This window comes from Diplotaxodon limnothrissa, linkage group LG12, assembly GCF_057381915.1.
Source record: "Diplotaxodon limnothrissa isolate DT_005_m linkage group LG12, D_limnothrissa_male_GT1.1, whole genome shotgun sequence".
In the NCBI taxonomy this organism is placed as follows: Eukaryota; Metazoa; Chordata; class Actinopteri; order Cichliformes; family Cichlidae; genus Diplotaxodon; species Diplotaxodon limnothrissa.
This window is the reverse complement of record NC_140607.1, coordinates 3777614-3802776: the sequence shown is the minus strand read 5'-3', so window position 1 is coordinate 3802776 and position 25163 is coordinate 3777614. Positions and strand designations below refer to the sequence as shown.

The 25163-nt window shown below is 41.5% G+C and overlaps 1 protein-coding gene across 1 annotated transcript in view; it reads left to right on the top strand.

Annotated features, from left to right (window-relative positions):
- Positions 1-25163, top strand: part of fbrsl1 (fibrosin-like 1) — a 300050-nt gene that overhangs the window by 85682 nt on the left and 189205 nt on the right. The window contains exon 2 of the mRNA XM_085367042.1: positions 3326-3550. Within this exon, the coding sequence (XP_085223168.1) occupies positions 3326-3550 (225 nt within the window). The remainder of the gene's footprint in view (positions 1-3325; positions 3551-25163) is intronic.

Genomic DNA, 25163 nt, shown 5'->3' with positions numbered 1-25163 from the left:
GGCAGGGGAATGGTTCGATTTTGTGAGGGTTTAAAATGTAGAAACAAACTTAATTATGGCTTTTTATCACTACAGGGGAGGATTTTCCTGAAGATAATGCTGATTTTCTAAGCCCACAAAGATGATACCAGTACAGTCAAAAAATGAAAGCTCTTTAAAGACAGATTTAAAATCAATGATTGCCATGGGAGGTCGTCTGTTAGTACCACCTGGATGTTGCATCTTGAGAAATAAATGTGTCTACTCGTGAGGAGAAATGAGTTACTTTGAGTCGCCGTGTGATATCACACCACAGTGTGAACGTGTGGGCAGGGTAACGGCCGTTTGTGATGGGGTAAATATGTCACCCAGTGGAATAATACAAACTATAAATACCAGCACAATGATTTTAGTCCAGGCATATAAAGTGCATTTTAACTGCAACTATTTCTTGAGCTCTTAACAACGTACCATATGAAACATTCTTACAAGTTGAAGCAGAACCATCACACATGCAGAGCTGGGGTGTTCTTTCAGTTTTAACTTAAAATTTAATTTTCAACAAATTTTTATTTTTTTTTTATGTTTCCTACAAATTTAGGTTTCTATTAGTTTCTCCTGCAGACAAATACAAATAACATAAGCAGCTCCTTTCCAAGTGAGTCTTTCATCTTGAGGAACTGCCGTTTGGTATTCCACACTCTGCTCCACTTTCTGCAAGTTCTGGTTAGAGTGGCCCAAACCTCACAGAAGATCTCTAAAGCAGCGAAATAATAATGACTGCCAGCTACAGGGGAAGGTGCTGGAGTTGGGTTATGTGTAACCATTAGGCGTAATCCTTTTTGCAGAAGCAGTTGGGGGATATGGATATGCGGTGGGATGGCCTGGGACTAGCTGCTTAACATGGATTAAAATTTAAAAATAACAGTGAAAGGATTTTCCACTACTAAAGTGATGAGTGATAGCATCATTCTTTCAGACTTGGCTTGCCCACGCATAGCCTCAGATTGAACCTGAGATCTGTGGTCTCTGGTTTCTTTTACAAACAACCGTAGCACTCATCTTTTTAAACTTGTTTTTGTTTAAGTGTTTGTTCTTGTTGTTTACCATTCCTGTTGTGAAGCACTTTGTGATATTTATCTTGAAAGGTGCTGTGTAAATACTTGACTCGCTTTATTTACTATGCATGAAAAATGATAAATCCAATAAGATTCTACCCCATACAATAAGACTGATACATTAACTGTTTTCTTCTTAACAACACAACAAAACATTGTTGGTCTTATTTCATAAAGGACGTTTATATCCCAGTGAGGTTTACTGTGTAAAGTGACCTTTGGCTCAACAAACAGCTGATTCCTTTCACAATGAAAATGTGATTTCCCTGTGATCGGCAAGTGTTGTACCCACTCTTAAAAGGTGTGAGAGAAGAAATTCTTATACATAGAAAACCCTGTTTTTAAACAGCTCCTTTCATGAGGCGTGGAACTGCAAGCTCTGAAACAGTTCAGCTAGAAATATTTTCAGTGTAGGAAAAACACAATTTATGCAGGACTCCTGGGTTCCAACATAAAGGTGGGTTTTAGTTAGGTTCCTTTCTCTTGGCAGTTACATTTTTGGAGATTGATTTTTGTCCTCCTTTCTATGGGAGTATTGTTTTATTTAAGTACCTGATACATAAACACCTTTTGTCACGGAAGGTGTCATTCATTAGCAGTTATGAGCCTAATGTGCTACCCATCTGCTAATCTCCCACCTTTGGAGTCGATAATTTGATTATTCATATGGAGCACAGATTCATCTGCAGTTAGGCTTAATGCTGCTGGCTGTGAACAGATGCTGAAATGTGAACTTGCAGCCCTCTGGCCTCAGCTCCATACGGCTTCCAACAGAGACGTGTTGTCCTGTGCCATTCAAACACACAGTGATGACCACCGGCAGCAGGGCATCACCAGCTCAGTCTTATTTTCAGATATGGAAATAAGGAGCAGCTGAAGCCCAGGAGGAGGGAACAATTCAGACACTTGACACAGAAGTGAGGCAGACATCAGGGGTTGTCACGGAATAGGACTTGTGCATGTATGCCAACACGTGTGCGCTTTTTTATTTTATCATCTTGGCAATGGCTTTGACTTTACTCACTTGCCAGCTTTATTTGACCTTCCTTTGACCATTTGTGTCTTATTATGTGTTATAAGTATGAGTCTAGAACAGCTGATCTGTGCTATGAGATGGGTTCATAGCCATCTTGAGCTCAAAGTGCAGTACCTTGCAAGGAGGAGTTGTAGAATATGTCTTGTCTGTGCTCCCATTGATTATCCCGCCGGAATTACTGAGGTTTGGTTGTTCATAGAGGCATCACCAGCAGTTGAGGATCAAACTAGGGCTGCAGTTCATGGGTAATTTCATTATTGATGCTCATTCTTTTTATTTAAATTGCAAACTAAAAAATCCACTCATGTGAGCTGTTCACCCATCTCTCCTTAGAAACTCAGTTGTTTGTGGCAGCTTGAAGAGATCCTGAGGCTGAGCATATGTGAAGGCTAACCATCAAACTTTACCTCAGCAAAACCTTTTAACATAGAATATTATTCATCTAACGTTTCGTACAGTTTTACCAGTGTAGTGACTTCAGTAACAAAAGCCGCAGCCACGTGGCTCTGTTATACGTGTTGGGCATAAAATTGGGGAGGTGAGGACGAGCTACCGCTGTATAACATACCAGCAACTTAGAAACTGTCTTTAAATTCCAATAAACAAACACTGCTTTCATACAGGGCATTGCTGAAGCATGAAATCAACAACTAACAAGGTTAAAGGGGGAGACTGTGTGGTCATAGACTAAATGTAAAGCTGCTGTATTTTCTCCAGTGTGTGTTAAAGCAGCACTTCATATCACAAGCTCATTATATCTGAGCCATAAAGTGATTATAGGCTCCAGTAAGGCATTGTTCTGCTGCTGACAGGATTAAATATGACTTTAGAGAGAGGGAGCGTCACTGCTCTCTGCTCAAGTGTTTGCTTGCTTTGTATAAGCCAGAAGTGAAAGGGGCCGCACACTTGACTATTTGCCAGCTGCGGTACACCCTCCCTCTGTTCTTTTGCACATTTATCTCCTGCCAGTTTGTATATCCATCTAGACCTGTCTGCTTTGTTCTCGTTGAAGGATTCAAAGAAAATCCTTGAGACACCAAAGGCTGTAAATCTCAGTGTGACACTGATCAGTATCTGTCATTCAGTGCAAGCACAGAATTATTTGAGATTCACTACTGCTGACTTGATCTAGTTTAGTTTCTTTGATTAATACTACGTAATTGCCAAGTTCTAACAAAATCTTTTTCTGCAGAAGAAGAGTGGAGTTGTGAAGACGCAAGAGAAGAAGGAGAGGTGGAAGGAGAAAAAGGCGGCAAAGCGTCAGAAGAAGGAGGACGAGGAGGTGGAGGAGGAAGAGGAGAATGTTCAGCCAGTGGTGGATCCCCTGGAGAACGGCTTCCTTCATCACGCCCAGCGGGAGCAGGAGAGGATGAATGAGAGGCTGCTGAAGAAGACTTACTCCAAGAAGAACAAAATGGTTAGTGTGTGCCTGCACGGCATTTTAAAGTCAAAATATCCCACTGGCTACAAGTTCAAGTAAAGTTACAAAGGTTGCATGCATGTTGCATGGATTCTTGGCTTGTGTTTTGCTGACAACAGAACAGAGACTTGCACTCTGTCCATGAAGGAAGAGGAGGCGGATGCTTGGGCAGAGTTTGAATCTAATTTAAAAGGCAGACTGCAGACTGTCTTTTTCTCCAGATGCTTTCCATCCTTATCCAAATCTAATGTAAAATTTGAAGATGTTGAGGGAATGGATATTATTGTCAGCTGCTTTACTGATTCTTGCGTTCACTGGGACTTTGCAGTGTTATGGATGTCGCTTTATGTAGGAGACATGAGTTATCTCTGTCAATGAGCAAACCTTATTCAGTGTCCAGAACTAGAGAAAAATCATTAACTCCAAAACATTGTGGACTTCTCACCGATAAAGTCACTTTTACTTAGGCAGTATTGAAAAATGGTATATGGCATTTTAAAATTAAAGTGGTTCTCATTATCTTTGATATCATATTTGTATGAAAGGGCTTTGTTCCTTCCTTATTCCTGTAGTTAGAAATAGTGTTTCTCACATTTTTGATTGTCTTGAGTTTAATCTTTGGCTTTTCTTTTGCTGCTGGCTAATGAGACTTTCTTCAGTGGGCAACCTACAGGCAATCTTCTGGTGACTAAAGGTTTTTGGTGCACCACCTAGCAACCATTTGCCAACCTGTAGGATATACAAATTTTTCACTTGCAACTGGTGGTTACCAGAGAGTCACCAGCCTTTCTGAATGGTTGTTTAGATAGTTTAGTTTATTAAGATCCCCATTAGCACCTGCAATAGCAGTAGCTACTCTTCCTAGGGTCTGACTAAAACATTCTCATACATAAAAGACGTACTAGGGCTTTAGCAGTTAATTTCACAGTCGCTGCCTGCAACGTCTAGGACTCACTAGCAATTAGTCAGGTTTTTTACACATAGACTATATGTAGAATATTCATAGAGTCTATAGTTGTGAAATGTGAGTATGGTTCACTTTAACTTAAGCCTGAACAATACCCATAAATTATATGTCACTTGATCTACTGTCAGTTGCATGTGCATTGTAAATATGCCACCATGCTATAGCTGCTTGTTCTGCTGTCAAACTTATGCCTGAATGAACTTGTGAAAACACGAAGTAATATCCAATATCCAGTAATGATCCAAATATGAATGACAGAATTCTTAACATATTGAAGCCAACAGTGTTACACAGCCCACATCTGCCTCACTAAGATAGCCCATCTGTGTGTTAACAGTTTGTTTAAATGGGTGGATATTTTATGCTCCAGTCCAAAGCCAAGATCCACCATAGTGTTGTTAAGGATAAAAGAGGAAATGTCGTCAGGAAGCCAAACGAAATAATGAGGCTATGTAGCCCCGAGGCCTCCTCCACAGACAAAAATATCTCTCTTAGATAAGATTTCCTTAGGAAGTTAACTTGGCTGAAAATGAGTTTGGCTGGGATATTTAGTTTGCTAAGAGACAGTTAAAAATTATGCATTCAGCTGATGCTGTATTTGAAATAGACTGCAATTACTGAACCAGATCTACATCCCAGTACAGATAATAACTCCATAATGTCAGCAAAATGCTGCTGTCAAGTGAAAAAACCTTTTAACTTCTGCTTTGTAGAATTATGTTTTGAAGCATGTTTTTAAGCAGAGAGTAGGGATTAGATCTAAACCTAGAAGAAAAATAAAGTTATCATTTTTTAAATCCCTTTTATTTCTCCTTTTCAAATAATACCCATTAGTAACATTCTCCCTAGGAAAAACCCCGATCTTTGATCTTGAACCACTTCCACAAAAATTATTTTATCTTCAGACTATAGCAGCGTGGCTGTCGGCCAAACCACACATCTACAGAGAATGTGTTTGTTTTGGGTTTTTCTGTTCAGATGCTAATCAAAATGACCATATCTTTGCTTAATGTAGTAAAATATTAAAACATACATAGGAAATCATAATAGCTACAAATCTGCTTCCAGTCCATTTGAAAATGGAGCTACAGGCAATACTCCTAAAAGACTGTATACCATAAATAATCCAGTACTGCAGTTATGTGGTCTAATGCGACAACAGCGAGACCAATTCAGGCAGGGACTCTATCAGGGATCCACAGAAATGAATCGGCTCCTTATAAACATAAACTTTTCAGGTGTTTCAACTCCTGAAGGCAGAGGGATCGCACACATCTAAATCCCCATAATAAACACCTCAACCCTATGATCAGTAAATAACTATTTTCCCAGCTGTATAAATCCACGAAGTACCTCTGGCTACATGTGCCCAGGTATTTGCTTGTTACTTAACCTTGTTTAACTTTTAAACCTTCCAATCCCTTCCCCTTTCCTTCTATTAGTTGTTTTCTTTATCTTAGTGTCTGGCTGAGGAATACTGTGAGCTTCTGACTTCTGTTCTTAAGTATGCCTTTAATCCATAACTATAACCCCCAACTCCCAGATATATTAAGTTGTATCCATATGGTATGGAAAACAGCACACAGTTGCGGTCAAAATCACAATACAAATAAATTATGTTGCATAACTAATGCATTACCTAACACCATGAAATATGAAACAACTCCTTTGCAAGTTCTGTAATTAGCATTTAGAAAGTTGCTGAATGGCTCATCAGCGCTTTAATTGTAGGTACAGTTGGTGTTTGTGCAAAACCTGCTTTGCATCTACCCGCCTGCTCCAGTAATAGAATTTTAAGAGGTTTACCAATATAATCTGTGCGTGTGACAAGCAAGAGGATATTTCACAATAATTACACCACACAATATAGTTAGAGCCTACAGACATTTTAATTGTTTTCATTTCTGTTTATCAAATACTCTCATATATCCACAGGTTATTGCATTGCACAGCAAAGCACCTACTCTGTCACCATCTTTTCATATATTTACGAGTCTATCCCTCACGTTTCAAGAGATAGTTAGCGTTAGTGTGTTTTCAAGGGTGGCTCACAATGATCACAGTCGGTATAAAAGTTTAATACCAAAGCCTCGCTTCATTTTTGTGACTCTCAAGTGATTATTTACAAGGAAGTACTGTAGATATAAGAGGTAAGGAATACAATAGACTGAAAAATCTATTCAAACTCTGTTTGCATTCACCTGTTTGTCTTTACTGTGGAATTCCATGCATATAAAACATATCTGCTTCAGATGGATTGGGCTCTGCCTTATTTGTACGTAATCTGTTCATAACTATTCCCACCTTTTATACTACTCTTATCTGTATATAATCTGCTCCTATTGCACTTACTGCTCTTGCACTTCTGATTAGATGCAAACTGTATTTCGTTACCCTGTATGTATACATGTGTAATGAACTACAACATTCGTGCTGTTATTTACAGACACATTTATCAAGATAAGTTAACAATAGCATGAGCACATTTACACTTAGTTATGTATGGGCGTACTGTAAATTGTTCCATATAACAAAGGAGACTTTGGATTTGCACATGTAAATAAAAGCTTTCTGTAATAACAAGAAAGGAGCAGCCACCCTGCTTTAAAGCAGGTGGTTATGTACAGTTGGGATTTTTCCTGGATGTGACACAGGCTTATTTACAGTTTTAGAAATTTTCATTCTAATAAATTGTGACAAATACGTAACCTTTAGTAACTAATACATGTACTTCATAGTGATCGAATATACTGAGAGTTTCCACCACCATATCACCCAAAGTACACTTTTTCTCCTAAGGCCTTTACTCTGCCCTCCTCTCTGTCCAGCTTAGTTTTTCCTGCCCATATCTCTTGCTGTTTTGCCGTCTCTTCAGTTAGAGCAGGTGTCTCTAGTGTATGTCACCCACTATGATCTGCAGGCGAGGTGATGTGTCGATCTCCTTGAGGCACCCTGTGGTGCTAGAAGCTTGCCGGAGGACAGAAGCTGCAATGTCAGAGCAGAGTTTGTCACTGGGGAACAAGGATGACACTTGATCCAATTAGAAGACATGTCAGTACCTCAAGAATGGTTAAGTGTGTGTGTGTGACTTTGTCTATATGCACACCAAGGTCTAAGCTTTCTTGTTCCCATCTCAGTCACTCCATGGCAGAAGCCATTTTTGCAACAGTCCAATGTTGTTTACTGATGTTGTTGTCAGCGCCGAGGTTTTTTGATGTCCAGGACGGACATTGTTTGAATTGGGCAGGATAGTTTGCATCTGTTGTTGTGCTTGTTCTTTCAGCTCCTCCCTCCTCCTCACCCTATCCCTGCCATCCTCTTCTGTCACATGAGCCGTGTGTTCACTGCATCCCGAATCTTCTCTGTGTCCAGCAGCTTCATCTTTATCATCCTTTGTCTAATATATCCACTGTCCCTACTCTACACATGACCAAAGCATCTCGGCCTTGCCTCTCCAACTTTGCCTCCAAACTGCTCAACGTGAACTTGCCCCTGTGATATACTCATTTCTGCGGCTGTTCGTTCTGGTCACACCCAGAATCTTCAAAATTGCCACCTGCAGCTCTGCCTACTCTCTTTTTTAATGCCTAGGTCCAAACCATACATCATAGGGGCTCTTACTACAATCTTCTAAACCTTCCCTTTCACTCTTGGTGCTATCCTTCTGTGACAAATCACCTCTGACACTCATCTCCACCCGCTGCACCCTGCCTGTACTCTTTTCTTTGTCTCCCTCTCATTCACAGACATATATTGTGTCTTGCTTCTACTGACGCCATTCCTCTTTTCTCCAGATCCATACCTCCACCTCCTCGGGCTCTCTTCCACCGCCTCTCTATTCTCAGTACACAGTGTGAACATCATATTCCATGAAGACTCCTACCTGAGGAGGCTCAGAGTCGATCCCTGACGTAATCCCAACCGTACTTTGAACCTGTCTGTTCTCCACCGTCTTGTTGTCCTCATAGATGTCGTGCACCACCCTCACAAACGTCTCCGTCATTTCTGTCTTCCTCATTCATTACCACAGTTCCTCTCTTGGCACCCTGTCATATGTTTTGTGGGGTGGCTGTAGCTCAGGTGGCAGAGGTGGCAGAGCAGGTCAGCCACTAATCAGAAGGTCGGTGGTTCGATCCCAGGCTGCCTCCTGGCTGCATGCCAAATATCCTTGGGCAAGATTTGCCCAAGGATGTAGCTTGCTATCGCCTGTGTGTGAATGGGTGAATGACTGAATGTAGTGTAAAGCGCTTTGGGGTCCTATGGACTAGAAAAGCGCTATACAAATGCAGGCCATTTACCATTTTCTCTAGATCCACAAAGACGCACTTAAGCTCCTTCTGGGCTTCTCTATGCTTCTCCATAACTCTCAAAGCAAATACGGCATCTTTGGTGTTCTTTTTCAGCCTGAGGCCACAGCCTGCTTACTGATAGTCCCCTCTCTTCTTAACCTACTTTCAAGTCTTTCAAATATCTTGGTGGTATGGCTCATCAACTTTATTCCCCTGTAGTTACTCCTGCTCTGCAGATCACCCTTGATCATTCTTGAAAATCAGTACAGTTCACTTCTCTGTTCTCTATTCCTGAGACATCCTCTCGCTCTCCAGGATTAATGTTAAAACAAGCAAACTTTAAAATACATACTAATGAAAGTCTATAACGCTTCAAAGAACCATACCTCGTTATAAGCTCAAACTATTTTCTAAGAAAATAATAAAACAAACAAAGAACAAAACAGAATAACACAGCTTTAAATATAACACATCCACCTGTCGAAGGCAAAGCATTATTAGAGTACGAAAGTTAAGGCAATATCCATAAACATAAAAATAATAGAAATATGTTTTATCACTGCTGTAAGACTTTGGAAACACCGGTTGCAGACCACAGCAGCGTGCTGAAGGGGTCATGAATAACACATAATGCTAACTTGCCCATGCACGCATTCACTTCACCATTAATGTCCATTAGCACTTTGCGTTCTACAAACCCTGCTAACAACGTGATATAGCAACGCATCTCTGGATGCTCTATTATTAGGTAGCATCCTCCACATCCCCATCCAGCCTTTTATTAGCAGCCAGCCTGTGAAAATGAAGCTAGCACCCTACATGCTCCTGTCATAGTCTAGCTGCTTCAAGACTACTTTCCCAGCTTCATATCAAGGTATGTGTATACGTAGTAAACCAGCTGGAGACAGATCAGATTAGCTGAGGCATTAACAGTGCATCGGAGCATGGTTCAGGGGCAGTTTGAGAGCTGTGATATACAGTACGCAAGAGCACCGCTATGCATCAGCAGTGGTGCAGCGGTAATGGAGGGTTGCGATCAGGATGAGTGATAACACTGTAAGGCTGGTTGTTATCTGGTGAGCAGCGACCCTGAGCGGTAGCAGTTCATCTCATAATATCTCTCTGGGCTAACCGCACTTCAAACTGGGAATAAGGTTCAAATGGGCATCAAGGTGAATCCTCCTGACTGTGTCTTACTGTGAAAGTTGGTGACCTGCAGTTTATTGTTGTTGATAACAACACTTACTTTGGTTGTGTTCATAGAGAAAACAGCTGCTAGATGAATCGAAGTAAATTACTGTTACCATAAAGAAGCTGCTCACTTTGGCAAGAAGGTACAAGTTTTGCAAAAAGAATATCTTTATTCTCCCGAGGCTTGACCTCTCACATCACGGCAATGTTGCTTATAAAGTTGTCATTGATTGAGAGGCTGTTGTACGTTTAATGAGATCAGACCTAAAATATGGAATCCTTGATGCAATTACAGGGCTGGAAAGCTTGTAAGTAGTAGTGTGATAGAAAAGGTCTTTATTCCTGTTTCTCAGGTTAACACTGCAATTTAACAAGGAGATTATTAGAGGAGTGGATAATGAGGTAGGCTGCAGAGGTGTCTGCAGGCAGAGTGTGTGCGCGTGTGTGGGAGCGCATAGAGAACGACAGGGATGAGCAAAGGACTAGTAAGAGACCTTGACAGATGAATTGGGTAGCTGTATGTAACCTGAATATGTATGCATGATTGCATAGCAGATAACTGTCATTGCGACATGAACAAAAAGCAACCGTGAGAACACACAAATGCCTGTACAAGCAAGAAATACGTGACTAAAAAACTGTTTCACTGAGGGATTTTTTTAATCAGAACTTGCTCTTGGCTGGCTTACCTGTGAATCCTCAGTATTAGAGTATTTTATTGTGTCGTGTTACCTTTGTTGAATTAAACGTCTTAGTCATTTGTACCTGATAACTTTGCATGCTGAGATTATCAAAAGCAAAGTGGGCTGCGTAAGCTGTACCAACACAGAGCAGAGACCTTTAATTCAATAGGTTTCGTGCTATTTTTAACACACTGTAGATTCTGCAGCCTTTTTCACAAATATTATCAAGCTGTACTTTGTCATTCCCCAGCTGTGTCAGTAACCTGTTCCAGACCACATTCACAAAATCATTGTTTTTCGAATGTGGTTTGTTAGCATTAACCATGGTTTAAAGGCAGTGTTTCAAACTGAAGACAGCTCATTTAGGATTTATTTGCTGTACGTGTAGCTACACATTGGGAAGGTTTAAAAGAAATGATTTATGACTAGCGGACCAAGAAATTACATAACTGAACATTTCCATAGTTTACAGCACAGCTAATAGAATACTAGCATGTGAATTACATACAGTAAATAAGAACAAAAAGAACAGAATAGAAATCAGACTGACTGTTTACTGAAGAGCAAATATATCGCCGTAATAATTTCTCTACTAGTAACACATATTTTATAAGCTAATCTGATACTGATCCTGGTAGATGATATATAAGAGTCAAGACCTTCTGCACATGATAAAAGTACATTATTCAAATTCATTACATTCCTGGCAAGGGGGGCAGTGAACTTCTGTTCCTGAGATAATTTTCCTGTATGAATATGCATCTCGTGTCATGATCCGACTGTGTGCAGGCAGGAAATGGACCCAAACGCAAACTCACTAGAAACAGGATTGAACTCAAAATGGCAGCTTTTATTGCTGAACCAAGAACGTCTACAAGACCTAAACTGAGAAGAATCTAACAAAACACACACAGGGAGACGCAGGGAGCAACACACAGCATGATCACAACACTGACACAGAGACACACAGGGCTTAAATACACTGGGAAATAACGAGGGGACTGAGACACAGAAGGGGAGCACAGCTGGGAGAAATCGGACATAACGGCACCCAAGGGAAGCGAAACTCAAGACATTCGCGTAGGACACAGACCTTCAAAGTAAAACAGGAAACGTAATATAGACGCAGACTTGAGTAGGGGAGACAGAGCAACTAAGAAACACAGAGAACAATAACAGGGAGACACAGAGGGCAGCTACGAAATACTCAGAGAACTAAAGAGAATACAAGAAAGCCAAACTAAGACACTAGACTAAAGAATAAACTGGGACAACAAAGAACTAAGATCATAATACAAAAACTCAGAGACACAAGAAACTCAAAACACTGGGCCACCGACCCAGGACGGTGACATCTTGAAGCATTTTCTTTTCTCTGTACGCTTTTTAAACTTTCCTAAATACCATCTATTTTTGTGCCGCAGACGGACTGACCACAGATTAGGTGAGAGGAGCCAAACTTGTCCCCATGGGTTTCCACTGGGGCTGGTTATGTTGACTTTGCCTGGGATGCCGGGGGAAGGCTGGGAATGGAGTCCCATCAGTGTTGAAACAGAGGTTGGGGAGGGCATAGAAGGATTTGGTGCCTACAGTCTGAACTAGTCCAAAGACAGTTTAATTTGAAGCTCAGATTCCTGCTATGACTCATGTATCACATGGATACAAGGTCCATGCATGAATGTGGCTGTGATTGGAGCAAAGAATTCACTGAGTAGTTGCCTCTAGGAATATTTAGCCCAATCACCCCTCCACTCTTCAAGTGGAGCCTCCAAGCACCTTTAGCAAGAAGAGAAGAGGAGGTTATGTAGATACTGGAATACATCCAGAAATAAAGACAAGGGAATGACAAATAACAGCCAAACCTACACAACTACTGCACCAGCTGTGCTTAGTCAGGTGGATATTGCTCCGGACAGTGAGCAAAGATTAATGTCAGGCCATGTAAGGTGCTGGGTTGCTTCACTGTTGAGCTATAATCATGCACACATCCCACCACTTTTAACAAGTCATATTCATTGAGATACAGCAGGGCTACTTCAGAGCAGCCACTCTGGGGACAGTTAAACCTGCATGGGAACATTAAATTAGCAGAGGTCTGAAGTCATGCTCTGTTGGAGCTGGGGCTATTGCTCCGTGCAAGCATGGAAGTGGACCAGAGGCGAGGAGAAGCGCCTGCTGGATATACTGTTTTCTTTGTGATACTGCAGTATAAGGATAAGCGCATTATCTTAAAGTCATGGTTAATTTTGCATTGCAGTACAGAGTGTTTTCAGTGCAGTTGTTAGGTTTTATACTCAGGAGGCAGGTGTTAGCTGTAATAAATTTGTCAGGACATAATTTGTATGTGCTTTGCTTGCTGGCTAGTTGTGATTGCTTTCTTTTTTTATGTAATTTATTAAAGTGGGACCTCCCAAGCTACATCATATTCTGGTTTTGCATCTGCTGGGGAATCTGTAGCTATAGCAACAGATATATTGCTCCTGGTAGATGTTTAACTAGAGCAGACAGCAGGGAGAGACACTTTATTACATCTTGTGCTTTATGATTTACTGGATCATTGTGGTTTATATTACAGTAATGTTTAGGGAGCTGTTCAAAAATGTGTGCTCCAGGAAATCTTGGGTATCTGGAGTCGTATTCCTCCAGCAAAGGCTTTCTGATGTAAACAAGAAATGAGATTGCAAACTGTGTGAGTGTGTGTGTGTGCCATTTGCAATGCTCACTTTTAACAAAAACAATCTATCTCTAAATCTACCTCTTACTAGAGTTGTCACAGGAAGCACACTGTCGCTTTGAACCTGAGCAGCCTTTAACAGGCACTGAACGCCACACTTCAGTTCACCGCAGGGGAGCAGTGAACAAAGTGTTAGAAATGAGGTCGTTCAGCCCAGATTCTCAGATTGTGTTGCCTTTCATGTCATTTCAGACCGATATGTTAAAGTCAACCGATCCAGGCTTTTTTTTTAACGTAAATATGAATGAGGAACCGTCACGAAATGTTGCCAACTGAAGTTATGATTAGGATCATTGGCATTATAGTGCAGTAGCCTTTGCATTTCCTCATTACACGTGTTAACCATTTATTGGATGAGGAACAATATAAGGTGAGTTGATTTGTTTTTTTATGTAATATGTAATATTCTCTCATAACCCTGTACGGCTGGAATTTTACATTTCCAAGTATTTCACTGAGTTCCCTGTAAAGTGTTACAGTTTTTTACAGCCGCTAGGACACATTTCTCAATACTTAGGTCACTTTTGCAAAACTCTTCACACAATCCTCCTAACTGACCGTCAGCTTGGCAAAGCAGTTCATTTCACATTCAAAATGCACTACAACTACCAAAACACTTCATTCAGGTCTCAAATAAAGTCATTCTTCCAGAACACTAGCAAAGGTTGACAGCCGACAAACACACTTTGTCACCCACAAAACAATGACCTAAAAAACACTAACAACATGTAGCATTACACAGTGTTTTCTTGTGTAAAACAAGGACACATCTCTGTTTATAATTTCAATATATGTTACTGGAATGAATCAGACATCATGCAGAATTCGTTAATATTTGTTTATGTATTTTTTATTTTTTTGCACTAAGTAATCCCAAAATACAAGAATTTGTATACACACCATCCACTGATACACATACAATAGTAATGCTAATCTACTCGGTCTTCTCCATTTGGCCACAGGTTCTCATCCACATCACATCTTATGTCATCTAGGGCAACACACCTAGGAAAGAATCTTCTGGCTGCCAGAATTGAAGGAGTTGAACAATTGAAGGAGTAACACCTGTGTAGATGTTCATCTACAATGAGAATCAGCTGTGGCTGGTTAAACTGCATTTTTAGATTTAAAATATGTTTCAATAAAATATTGCTGTTGCATTTTGCTGTCTTTTCAAGTTTTGCATTGTGTTATTGTTTTGGCCATAAGTTTAACAGTTTTGAAAACAGTATGTAAGCACATGCAAAATGTCCTGTCCGTACAAAGATTTTTGGCAGTTCTTGTGTCTGAGTGAGAAGATGATTCATGAAATTTGAGAGATGTAGTCATTGAATGCATTTTGTGCCAAAACAATGATAACTGGTCCTCAGTTTAGCCCACATAGACTTCTGTTGTGCTCACTGTGTGAGGAGTTTTGCAAACGTGACCTAAGTATTGAGAAATGTGTCCTAGCGTCTGTAAAAAACTGTAATATGTATGTGGAAACTATTTAGTACTGTTTTTGAATCACTGCTCTTGTGCTTTTCTCTGTATATCATTTAAACAGAGTTTGGTGGCTGTCATAATAAAGTTTTATACATATATGTTTGTAGGTGGCACTTTGTGGTGCTTCCTATTTGTTACAGCAGATCCTTGTTCCTGTGTTTTGTCTGAGCTAAAAACAAATGTAAAGATGAAAAGTGGCAGATTCTGGCTTGAATGATTTGTTACTGTTTCAAAGATTACAAAAACTTTGCCAAAAAAGAAAAAAAAATGTACTTCAGAGTCTCATATTACTTCAACGATAGGACTATTTGACCAGGTTTCCTGGCCAAGTGTGTGTGTGTGTGTGTGTGTGTGTGTGTGTGTGTGTGTGTGTGTGTGTGTGAAGCAGATAGCTGCTGTACTTGTAACAGGTCTTTTGTTTGGAGGCCTGTGTTTTGACAGGCCTAAGAGGGGTAAGACAATGGAGTGACCGTGCTGTATCGTGATGTGTTCCTGCAGCTGCCTGCTACGCTCCACTAATATTGCTTGCTTTCATCAAGTGCTTACAAGTGCTTCATTCTCTCCTTGTCACAGTTTGTTTAGTTTGCTTAAGTTAATTAGATCTTCTGTTAGCACCTATTTAATTATGCTCTGTGTAACTGTTGTTTTGCTCGGAGAATGTGTTTTTGTGTGTGTGCGTGTGTTCCAGTGTGAAGTGCATGCTTTTATTTTGTGTGTGTTCCTTAATGGGTTGTAGGTAATCACTTGTGCACTCATTGTGCTCACATCTGTGTACCTCTGTGTGTGTATCTAAGCCTTTGGGCTTATGAATGTATAGATTGGTGTGTATTTGTGTGTGTGTGTGTGTGTGTGTGTGTGTGTGTGTGTGTGTGTGTGTGTGTGTGTGTGTGTGTGTGTGCACGCGTGTGCTCATCCTCGCTTAGCTGGGATGCGGTGCTAGGCTGCCTGGCAGCATCTGAACATTTAAGTGTCTGTCATCGTTGCCACTTTAGTCCATTAGGGTCACTACGTTAATGGGATCTGCTGAGGCCCCTGCCCTTGTTTTCATAGCCAAGTGCCTGGAGGAGATGTGGAGGGGCTGGACTTTTATATAGACAGATTAAATGGGATTACTGATGTCACCGAGACATATGTGATCTCTGCAGCCACAGTTTTCCTTTTCTTTTTCAGCGTGCACAGATTTGCCGTGATACAACACTGACCCCTGCTGTATTAGTCAGTCATTGCACCCAAATGTATGCGGAGGTAGTGATGATGGCGCGTTAACCCTTTAAAAGACTGCACTGCATCGTCCATTGGGGGTCACTGTTCCCATTTGAAAAAGAAGGTGGAAGCCTCTGTTCTGTCGTCCTGCCATTTTGACTGCCTAATTTAAAGCATATCAGGGATTACAATATTGAACCCAGGTGGTGGATCTTTTGCGGTTTCATCAACGTTTCCTGTAGTGTCTCGTAATGTCAGCTTAATGTGGCTTCTAAATGTTGCCATGAAAACAGCATCGTCAGTGCTAATGAAATGCCTCTGGAATGCTGAGGCTCATGTGTGGGTGGTATATACCTGCACTGTCGCTCCTTAAAACAGCAAGCATCTGCACAAGGTCAAACATGTCCAAATCAGTAAGAACTCTCCTAGCATTAGCTTCATATTGACACGAGGAAAGGGTTGGTTTTTTAAGCTAGACATATTTGAAATGTTTGTGTTTAGAATGAGGTTCTGTATGTTTTAATGTGTTGTGGTTTAGGGGATATGTGTGTGCAAGCAGGCAGCATGTTTGGTTCCTTTTTTTCCTTTTTTAAAGGCCATTCACACAGTAGCAATTGAACCAGAGGCTATAATTGTGTTTTCATGTACTATAGATCCTGTCATTAGGCCCCTGGGTCTGCAGGCAGTTATATGATGACAGCTGACAAGGGGGCGCGGCTCCTTTGAGAATGACGGGGAGGGAGTGGGGGGAGGGGGCACATACACAAAAGCCACAATTACTTCCTGGACGGTCCCCAGAGCTCAGCGGTTGGAGTGTGTATGTAAAATGATGTGGGAGAGGCCATTTGCAAAACAAAGAAAGGGTATTGGGGGGGTGAGAATGATTGCTTTTGCACGATAGAGCATATACCCTGAGGTGGGGGGTAAAGCGGATGAGTAGGTGCTGACACACCCACTAGTAGTCCTTGAGGAGTTGGAGGAGTTAGGGGTGTGGTTCTTGTGGTTGACCCCCTTGGAGGGAGGTTTGTCCCTTGGGCCCTGACAGCAGAGGATGGTCGAGTGAGTGAACATCAGTTCAGTATTTTCAGTCAAAAGTTACAGATCCCCTTTAGATTCACAATAAGACCCTAAAGAAAATTCAGTTTGTATAAGAAAAGTTAAGAAAATTTCAGAAAGAATTTTAGTAGCATGAGTTGCTAAGTGTCCGTTTTTCAAAGAAACTTGTTTAATACGCCTCTGTTCAAAACCACATAACTCAGTATAGGAAACAAAGAGCCTTTAAAAATCCTTTTGAGCATTTTCACATTTTTAGAAACAACACATGGGAAACATTAGAGAGTAATTGGAACATGTGACATGTGATTGAAGTCAAAGGCCAGGCTGGAGCCGTGACACTGAACTGCAGACATAACAGCATCACCAATTAGCAGTGCATTGTTGCAATACTGATTGGATAATATCTGAGCAGTGCAGTGAGGTGTGAGAATGTTTAGCAGGGTTACAAAGCTGAATTAGCCCAGTCGCTTTCAGTTTAATTAATGACCCAGTAGTGGTAGTATAATTGCTTTTCAAAGTGTGTCCCTTCTGACTCTGATGTAGGGCACTGCACATAGCTGTCTTGGTTTAAATGCCCAGTTCAGCTCCCACAGGGCTCGTCTTTGCCAGCACTCCCCCAAACCGCCAACCCCCGACCTACACCGCTGCTTCAGCCGCACAGGGATAGGTATGACATGTAGTGGTCCACATGAAATATTCAGAAGCAATTTCCTCTAAGTTTGAAATAATACCTTGAAATGTTAATGCAGTCTCAGTGTGTGTGTTAAGTGGAAAGCATTCTAAGGTGCCTGCGTTTGCATCGTCCCAGTGCAGCGGCCCCTGTGTTTAACCTGCTGCTGATGTCAGGCAAAAAAGCTGCAATGGAAATCCAACATAGCAAAGAAAGGAAAGTCCGAGGGGGCTGTTACCATCCCAGCAACTACTCCACATCCTTAACAGCATGCTAGTAGACACACTTGTGCTTGGAGCTCTTCAAATGACTTGCACACACAAATCACCCATACGCTACATGCTGTCGTAAATGCCCATGCAGAGACGTTCTTTACATCTGTCTCTCACACACATGGACACATTCACACCATTGATGCGCCGTTCAGACAGTTGTTCATCGGAGGTTGACAGGTGCACCAGCATTCCTGGTTCTGAAAGATTCACCACAGCTAGTGGTTTTATACAGCAGCAGGCCATGATCTGATATCTGCTGCCATTACTCTGGCCTCACCCACTAGGTGCCTCTTCAGCTTGATCGTTCCAGAGACACTGTGATGCTATCAGGCTCGGTGATGCCTCCATCGACTGATACACTCCATGGATTAGGCGGAGACTTACCACTGGCTGTTTCTGGCGAGAAAAGCATTGCAGCGCGTCTGCAGAAGCTGACACAGCTCAGTGTAAATATTAATGCTATGAGCTTAAAAAAAATCATCCAGTGTGATTTGTATATCAAGCAAATCAAGATTGTTATCATTTTATTTGTCAGCTGGAAGCTCACACAAAACTATACACACACCCTTGTTCAGATTGTCTTTCCGCTCACAGTCAGAGGCAGTGAGCCTCGCAGGGGAACACACACTTGGTTGCACAGTTCCTCTATGTGCTTTTGCCCCTCAGCCATGACAGCAGCAAGGCATTAAATATTAGTGATGTTTCACGGCAGGTTTGTAACACAGTTACACTCATCCGGTTCACCTGTCCACTGTCTTTGCACACTTTGGGGCTTTGCTTTGAAAGACCTGAGACAAAAGGTTAGCTTGATGGGGACCAACCTACCTATGAGCTTTGGGCAGTGAATGGACACACACGATGTGGAGAAGTTAGCAAGGATTGGCAAACACGTTTTCACACAAATACCTGCACATATTGTATAATTAAAGATAACGCATTGAGTTAACACGCGTGCTGCAAACATGCAGAAGTGCATGTCACACATCTGTCACACAGGATATACAGGAAGTGAACATAATGCAATGTCACTGTCACTATAAGATGCTCTATAAAACAGCGCTGTAGCAAATGTCTTATTTTAAATGGTTAACATTTTATGGCAGTACATGATTGTAATGTACTACAAGTTGTTGCTTATGTTGAAAGGACATTTGTCAAAAACACTCGATTACTACTTTTTGATTGTGACCAAAATGGGATTTAGGTTAAGACTAAATGCAGGTCAGGCCAGGTCCTGACATGTTTATCCATTGAGCTTTCAAAAGTCAAGCATAGTCTGCTTTAGCAGTTAACAGCAGAACAAGGGGGAGGGGGCACCACAGGCAGGAGCAGTTGGAATATTAGTTATCTATTCAGCGAGGATTCTTTGCGCGTCTTGTCACATGACAACCTTGCTTACATGTCTGGCCTTTGGGTGGCGCAGAGGGGCTTGTCGTAGCAAATGACAGTGACCTTCCCAGTCCCCTACTCCACCTTCTGGTGGAATTGATTAGGCATAATTGGAGGGAGTCAGAATCTGAGGCAAGTGGCGCGCTAAATAAATTTGGGTAGTGTTAATTGCAGATTCCACTGTGTCTGTGTGTGGCAGTGTGAGGGGTAGAGAAACACTTAGCCACTGGCTGACAATAGAGGATTAATTGGTCTCCTCCAATGAACATAATTAGACTGATTGTTAGGAGAGATAAAGCAAAGGTTTTATGGGCGCAGCAGCACTGTCAGTGCTAAGAATATCATCTCTTCTCCTCCTGCTTTCTAATTCCCCTTCTGTGGTGCAGTCCTCAGTACAAAGTTAACGCACCTCATTCTACTTTGAGTCACAGAGGAGTTGAAATCCCAGCATATGAGGTAGGAGTGGATCGCAGGTTCACAGTCATCGAGTCTTACAGCGATAATGTGTCTTTAGGGAAACAGTCTAATCTTCTTTTCCAGCTACAGTGCACCCCATGTATTCCTGATCTTTGATTACATCAGTTTTTGAGCTTTTATTAGTCCGAAATACAAACAACAAAGAACCCTGTGCCTGATGAGGGAGCTATCATGCATTGAGATGATGAGAGGGAGTCCTGTCAGCCATCTAGACCATGTGAATCCAATTGTAACTGGAGTTCATTCCTACTCCAAGTGGAAATGATTTGGGAGCCCCAGAGCATTAGTCAGGCTTGGCCAAGACAATCGGCAACAACAACAGCAGAGACTTGTGGGATTTGGGGCCCCATCGCCATCCCAGAAACTCACTGAGCTAGAGCTGGGCTGCATAGAGCTCTGACAGAGTCCTCTTGGATGGTGCCCAGGTCTCATATAGAGAAGGAGGCCCCCACAGATTTCTTCAAAGGGGAGGGCAGAGAGAGAAGAACAATACATTTGACAAGATTCATCAGTAGAGGTTAACCACAAACGGCTGCATGCTAGCTGCTACTATAAATATGACATGAAAAGATAAGATGAAAAACAGCAAACGGAGGAATCAAAGAACATGTCAGAGACTTTCAGAATTTATGCCTCACACAGCATGGGATCATAGTTTGACAAGGCAGGTGTTGGATGTCCTCGAGTAAGACAAACAATGTAAGGCAGTCTTAAAAGTTAAAGTCTTAAATTCTTTGATTAACTGGATATTATTCAAAGCATATGTTCACTTTCTAGTACGAAATGCAGTACTGTGCAAAAGTCTTGAGGCACCCCTCATTTCTTTGTATTTTGCTACCAAGCATCCAGACGCAGCTTGTAATTTTTTAAACGTTGTCTTGAGTAACAGTTGTCCCGGCCTTTTGAAGGTCAAAGGTTTTTTTCTTTTTTCTTTTTTGGGACATTGGCTGCTTTTTCACTCCAGTCCAGTCCTTATACCTGACCATTTTCAGAGAAATTATTTTGGCATTTGTTGAGCCACTTAACACTGACCTGTGAATCATATAAAAGTAATCATACCAAGTGTTGACTAAAAGGTCATTGTGTAAACTCTGTTTGCATAGTTTTCAGGAAATCGTTGGCCCTGTTTCCCATTTTCCTAGAAAAATGGAAAAGAAATGAGGAGTGGCTCATGACTTTGAGAACCTAACTGAATTTATTTTTTAGACATGAAGACAGTCTGGAGACAGACCTCTACTATGGGGAAACATCCATTGTGGGTTCTTCTAGAGTCAAAACTCTTCTATTATGACAGGAAAATAAAACCCACACAATATTTCTGCTGTCAGATCCATGTTTTCGTTTAATTTCATCAGCATGTACATTTATTCCTTTCTTTTTAATGTCATATCAAATATAATCTGAAGTGATTGATTGCACCAACATAACAATATTTAGTGAGTCAATCATGTGATCATTGTAGTGTGTAATGTGCTGCATTATTTTAAATTAACCTAGCATCTTTTTGATTTATTTTGTAAATGCAGCAGTGATTTACTCGGTCCTACAGAAGTTGGTTATTTAATCATAAGAATATATAAAGCTTATTGATTATTACAGCCTGAGGCATTTCTTATCGTGTTTTAGCTTCAGCTTCAAGTCATTTTGAAGCAGTTATTTTAATAATTGATATAACATTTTATGTTGGTGATTTATTGATCTTTCTACGTGCCTGATACATTCTGTCGCTGCTTGGATTTGATATTAAACTGAAGGGTAAATATTTTCCTGGTAATGTTCAATTAAGTCGTGTTTCTTTTCTCGATTTTTCCACCCAGGAGGTGAGAAAGCCCAGTACAAGCTGACCTTACTTGTTAAAAGACATTTTCTAAAGTCCTCAAAGAAGTGGAAACATCTGCACAAATGTTGTTTCCATGGACACCTGTCATGTTTCTGCCTGGCTCCGAATGAGAAAAACAATGTCGGGTTTCTGACCTGAACCAAAGACTAAAAAAGTCAGCAAGCTTCTCTGACTGACAGGGAAGCAGCCTGGGGGGTTGGCTGAGCTGAGCAGGGCTGCTGAGGGCTGGGGGTTGAAGACCTTGACTCCTGCACCCGTGGTGTGATGGAGAGACTTGGCCTTGCAGCAAAAAAGAGACGGAGGCTTCTGCTCAAAGCCGAGGTACCTCGGGGAAACATTTTGATGCATGATGGGTGGAATAAAATAAAATGGGATCAACCCGGGCAGCAGCAGTTATTGGTAGAGGGGAGGTGGATGCTGTAGCCCTCTGGCAACACTCAACCTAGGGCTAGCTCTGCTTTCTATCTTCTATGTTTTTCTATGTGAAACTCCCACTGGTGCCCTGAGAGAAAACGGGCTGTTTTAAGATGTTCTAAAGAAATACTAGCAGATCGACATATCCGTTTTAACTCAGCTGGGCATTAAACGGGGAAGTGGCTCCCCTTTGAGGAGAACTCACTGACCTTGGCAGGAACTCTGAAGGATCACAGCCAGATTCCTCACTTTCGGGTTTCCTTTTGTGGCTTATTTTTAAGGTGCGTGCTGAGTTTTTTGGTCACTGACTTCATCATCTCATAAAATTGTTACCATGACAGCCTAACCGTTAATCTTTCCAACTCCAGTTTTGTATTGGTTTTTTTATTCTCTACTTTATTTGAATCCGCTCTGTCACATGGCTTAGTAATAAGTTGTGTTTGGAGTGGACTGTGACAAACTGTTTCTTTTATAAATACTGCTCTCTAATGGATGAAACTACCTTGGTGCACCATTTCCAACTGATCCTATGTGATGGTTTGTTGCTCCCTCAGTGACTCTTTCTGCCAAAGTAGAGATTCCACGAAACAAGGGAGAGGCGGTGATCCAGCACATTAACCGGAGAGGCCAACTCATTGTTTCATCTCACTAGCTGTTTAGCCTTGGCTGCTAGGTGGCTCCCACCTGGCCCCAGTGGGGTTGTGACTGCTGACGGTTGGCCGAGAAGTCATGGCCACAGATTAACTCTGCTATTTATGGCCCGAGCCCGTCTAACTGCTGCCCCAGAGATGGGAAATATTGCTCACTTAGCAGGATTACTGGGTGCTGTAATGCCCCAAAGGCCTGCTTTATGGCAGGCCATAAATGTTCCCAGGGAGAGGCAGCGAGAGTCGGATTGATTAGCGCTCCGGACGAAAGTCGATCTGTTACCCACGCCCCACTGGGGAAGACTGTGATGGATGCTTCCGGGAGGTGGAGAGAGGCAATGAAAGGGAGGGGAGGGCACTTTGCTCTGCACCATGCCAGTCCTACACATCCCCACAGTGACACAAGATGGAGGGTTCCTATTGCTCGCAGGGCCGCAGGAGGTTGTCAGGCAGTCACAGAGCTATAGCCACTGTATGCAGCGGCCCTTTGCCATCCCACTGGCAGACAAATGAAGAGGCGACCTTGCCACATGCTGCCATTTACCAAAGTCCCCCTTGACACCTTGCATCCCCCGGGCATCTGTCATTTCAAAAGATAGACCCCAACTGCACCCCACACCCCCTTTGGGGCAGTCATTTGCTGCAGTAGACAGTCTGATAGCAGCAGGCCTTTTTTGCCTTACTGGATGTCATTATTGCGTGGTTACAAGAATATATTAATGTGGGGAACAAGCTGGAAAAACAATGTGTTGCTTGCAACCTTATACTAAACATAAAAATCGAATCAATGAATGAAATAATAAACACTGACTTTAGTCAAGAAACAGAAGGATCCACTTCCAGCCGACTTCTTCAACTCAAAATGGTTGTTTTAATGTGGATTATCTCTGGTTTTCTGATATGTTAACTTATACTATACTACTATTTCACTAGCTGGGCCCACGTCCTCATTTGAGGTTTGACAGCGTTTTAGTAGGTAAAGGTGATGCTTTGACATGAATTGAGCTGCGGTTGGGGAAGGCCTCGAAGGGGACTGGCGACTGGCGACGGCTCCCGGGCCTGGCAGATCCCCGTGTACTGAAGAGAAATGAAGAAGTTAAAGAATTGAGAACAAGGAAGGAGGGAGGCATGTAAACAAGAATGAACAGCTTGCAGAACTGGGGGAACCTATATCGATGACAACTGGAAAGAGTGTGTTTGGAGGCGTGGTCCTGCTCCTGAAATAATCTAAATGGACTTGTGTTACATTTCAGTAATGACTGATTTGACATTGTTAGTTCTGGGAGTATAGCCCTTTATGGTTACAGCAGCGCTTGTTTCTGGTGAACAAGGACGTGTTTGTGGACATCCACCCAACAGCTGACCATCATCATCCACTCAGGTGCTGTACCCTGCTGCAGGATTATAATGGCATTAAAACTGCCCTGGAACTGTGATAAACACGACAGCAGCATTCTTCAGAATAATACAGTGCAAAAATAGATAGGATTGATTGTTTATAATCTAAACAAACAACAACCCTGAAATGTATAAGCTTCACGTAACTATAATTTATGGCAGAGTTGTTTTTGGTCTACTTGTTGCACAGTCTTCCTCGCTTAGATAATGATGCCCCGTAAAGACTCTATGAAGACTTAGTAGTTTGTCTTAATGTACCAGTAAATAACTTTCTGTTTTTCTTTATTTGCTCTTTTGTACAAATCCACATTAAGATTGATCAAAATCTACAAATTAGTTTGAGTGTTTAGCACATTATTTATTTATTTATTTATTAACCTTTATTTAACCAGGAAGATCCCATTGAGATTAAAAACCTCTTTTTCAAGGGAGACCTGGCCAAGATAGGCAGCAGCAGATGTCTCACAGTTACAGAAATTACTCAAACACAGGCAGCAACAACACACATGCAACAATAAGTGAAAGAATACAAATAAAATAAAAATAAAATTCAATAAAATTCAAATAAAATAAAAAGTCAGTTAAAATGACAATCAATCTAATTGAAACAGTTGCATGTTATGGACTTGGCCTCAAGGATTCGTAGTTTAGATTTAAAATCACTTAATGAAATGAATTCAGTCTTTTTCCTTCTGCAGTTTGTTCCAGGCCGAGGGTGCTAAATGGACAAAAGCTCTTTTACCAAGTTCAGTTCGGGCAAATGGAACAGAAAGCAACAAGTAACCATGCGGACGAAGAGAATACCGACCAGCATGTTTCATTACAAGCAGGGAACATATATAAGAAGGCAGCAACCCAAGTATCGCCTTATATATAAAACTGTATAAATGAG